Source organism: Pygoscelis adeliae, unplaced genomic scaffold, assembly GCF_000699105.1.
Source record: "Pygoscelis adeliae isolate BGI_AS28 unplaced genomic scaffold, ASM69910v1 Scaffold458, whole genome shotgun sequence".
NCBI classification, from domain to species: domain Eukaryota; kingdom Metazoa; phylum Chordata; class Aves; order Sphenisciformes; family Spheniscidae; genus Pygoscelis; species Pygoscelis adeliae.
This window is the reverse complement of record NW_008825352.1, coordinates 67,961-70,870: the sequence shown is the minus strand read 5'-3', so window position 1 is coordinate 70,870 and position 2,910 is coordinate 67,961. Positions and strand designations below refer to the sequence as shown.

At 61.2% G+C, this 2,910-nt stretch overlaps 1 protein-coding gene across 1 annotated transcript in view; it reads right to left on the bottom strand.

Annotated features, from left to right (window-relative positions):
- RLTPR (RGD motif, leucine rich repeats, tropomodulin domain and proline-rich containing) overlaps window positions 1-2,910 on the bottom strand; it is a 24,794-nt gene that overhangs the window by 13,950 nt on the left and 7,934 nt on the right. The window contains exons 14-18 of the mRNA XM_009330369.1: window positions 2,712-2,788; window positions 2,511-2,615; window positions 2,169-2,238; window positions 1,892-1,973; window positions 219-315 (exon numbers count right to left, since the gene is read on the bottom strand). Coding sequence (XP_009328644.1) covers window positions 219-315; window positions 1,892-1,973; window positions 2,169-2,238; window positions 2,511-2,615; window positions 2,712-2,788 — 431 coding nt within the window. The remainder of the gene's footprint in view (window positions 1-218; window positions 316-1,891; window positions 1,974-2,168; window positions 2,239-2,510; window positions 2,616-2,711; window positions 2,789-2,910) is intronic.

Genomic DNA, 2,910 nt, shown 5'->3' with positions numbered 1-2,910 from the left:
TGTCCCTGCAGCGCCTGCGGTCCCACAGGGACAGCACCAGGAGCAGGTGACGGTCCCCCCACGGCCCCAGTCTCCCCATTGGGTTGGAGCAGGCAGGACGGGCAGGCAATCCCTGGCATTCCCGACCAGCCCGTGGGCTTTGGATGGGGAGAGTGTGTCAGGGTGGGTGCACGGTGCCAGGACGGCTCCTGGCCTGGGTGCTGCGGCTTTGCGCTTACTTGGATTTGATGTTGAAGTTTTTCCCCAGAGAGACGTGCCTAATGGACTTGCTTCTGCCGATGGAGAGCACCAGCGTCACCATGTCGGGGTCGAAGCCTGCGAGAGATGGGAGACACTCACTGGGATGCTCCAAGCAGTCCACAGAGGTGGCACCAAGGTGGTCCCTCACAGGAGACCTGCAGAGCCACCAAGCTGCCGCCGTGGGATGGTGGAGAGATGCCCAGGGCAACTCCTGAGCGCCTTCCTCCTCTTCATGGCTCCCCCAAGGAGACGGAAGACCCGTGCAGAGCCGGGGTCCCTGAGAGGTGACCCCAGAGAAGGAGCACCTGCTCTGGGGACTCCTGCTATTTGGGGTGCCAAGGCTGCGCTGAGCGCTTACGGAGCTAGAGACGGCGCTTGCTTTCTGCCACCCCGCAGGTATGTGCCCCCCGTCACCCACCCACCACCCTGGACAACACGGGAGGGGCTCCCGCAGTTTGCAGGCAGCTGCCTGCACTCCCAGCCTCACGGCTGCAGCACCCCCAGGGAAACTCGGCAAGCAAAGGTGATGTCCTTCCCACAGGGCAGGGATCTGCTCGTGCAGCCGCTCTGCCAGCCAAGGGCAAGAGGCACCAAGACCCACCTACGGGACTGTCCCTCCTGCACGGAGCCGCTCTACTGGGAAAGCCAAAGATAGAAGCATATTTCGGTAAATGTTGGCCGGAGATTTTGGGTAAGAGAGTGAGCTTTCGGAGCATTGGTGGCCTGAACAGGTTTTTGAAGGACTCCAGACCACGTCAGCTTTCCCAGAGCCGTCTGGCTGTCGAGGAGCTGCACGGTCTGCTGTGAGACCTTAGCAAGACTGCTTTAAGGTTTGGGGCCTTTTAGGTGAAATTAAGAGCTGGCAGAGGTGATGTTTGTGATAATTAGGACTGCTCGCCCATGGCTTTGGAGGCCGCAGCAGGACAAGGTTAGCAGCAGAGGCTGCAAACTCCTGCAGAGAGATGGGAAGAGTTTCAGCCCAGGGAGACCTTTTCAATGCTTCAAATCCCCAGCAAGCAACGTGAGACCACCTTGGGTTCAGTGAGCCGAAGAGGCTCGTACCAAGAAACATGTGCAACACGAATTTTTGGCAAGTCCTGAGGCAGGAGGGGATGAAGAAGCCACCCCACGCCGCCCCGTGCTGGAGATGGTCTCCCTGAACGAGGGGAGAGGCAAGGGCCACCACCGCTACCCACCGCGGGATGCGGCACTGGAAGGTGATGGAAAGAGGCCTGGCACGCTGGGAAGGACATCAGCGGATGAAGAAGAGCACGTGTAAGGACTTGCTTTGGGAAGGCGGAGGGGCGAGTGGTTTTGGGGGTAGAAAGCCGTAAAAACCTGATGAGGTGGTAATTTCTCAGGCAGGAATCCACCGCTTGCCGTTGGGTGCCTTCATCCCCGTGAGACACAGCCGGTAGTGCTGCAGCTTCTGCTGCTGAAGGGCTTTTACAGGTGGCAAGTGCAGTTTAACGTAGCATTAGCCAGCGTGGTTAAGAGGCAGGCAAGCGCAGCAGACCCTACCCATCTCCCTGGGGACTCCTACAAGCTCACGAGGTGCTGGGGCTGAGCTGGCCTCTGCCAAACAGCCCGTGGCGGCTGGACCCGCAAGATGGAGGAGATCATCTCCCAGGCGGGGGAAAAAGCAACCTACCGTTGTCAGACAAGTCCAGGTCGCTGATGGAGCTGGCGTGAGGGATGAGATCCTGGATGACCTGGGCCCCCGCTGATCTCAGCTTGGAAGAAACAGCAAGACATCAGTACAAGGGGAGGCGCCGAGCCCTGCAAACGAGATCCTGCCGTCGGGAAGGTCACCCCAGCCCCGCAGCAGACAGGGCACGGACCCTCCCGCACAGGGAGCAAGCCCCCTTGACTGCCGCAATAGGACCCCCGGGCTGGAATGACGGCACCCGTGGGCGCTGGCCCCTCACCTCGCAGTTGCTAAGATCCAGGTGCAGGTCACTGATGTGACTGTTGTCTGCCAGCCCTTGCAGCAACTCCCTGGAAAAGTCACCGAAGCCACCCATCGGTGCAAGCAACGGGGGCGCCAGCCGGTGGTATGGGGCACCATGGGGCACCCCATGATGGTCCAGGCAGCGGGAGCAGGGTGCTGGAGAAGACATCCTTCCCAGAGCTCTGCCTCTCACAGCCCCATCCATCCTCCCCGCCAGCCCTCTCAACACGCAAAGCCCTGAGCGAGGTTTCCCCCCCCCTCCCCAGACCATGCTCACCCCAAATCCAGCCCCCTCGGTGGACTCGCAGCCCCACCTCACCTTACAGCATCCGCTGGCAGCTTGGTACCTGCCAGGGAGACGTGCCTGAGGGCACAGGCCTGGCTGAAAAACTCCTTGATGTCAGGGGAGATGGTTTTCACCCTCCTGAAAAGGATGGGCACAACGTGGCATCATCCGCCACCCGGCACCGGCCACCCGCCTGGGTACTGCGCTCCCCTCCCCGCCGTGCCGGGGGCTTACTTGTGGGAGTACACGTTTTTGGAGAGATCCAGATGGATGAGGCTGGTGTGGCATCCGTGGACCAGGGCTCCAAAAAGCTGCCGGGGTGGGGACGCGAGCCGTGTCGAGGACGACCCAGCCGGTGCTGCGGCCCCTCGCACAGCCCAGGGATGGATGGGTGATGGTATGGGACGAGCTATGGGAGGTGCTAAAGGGGTCT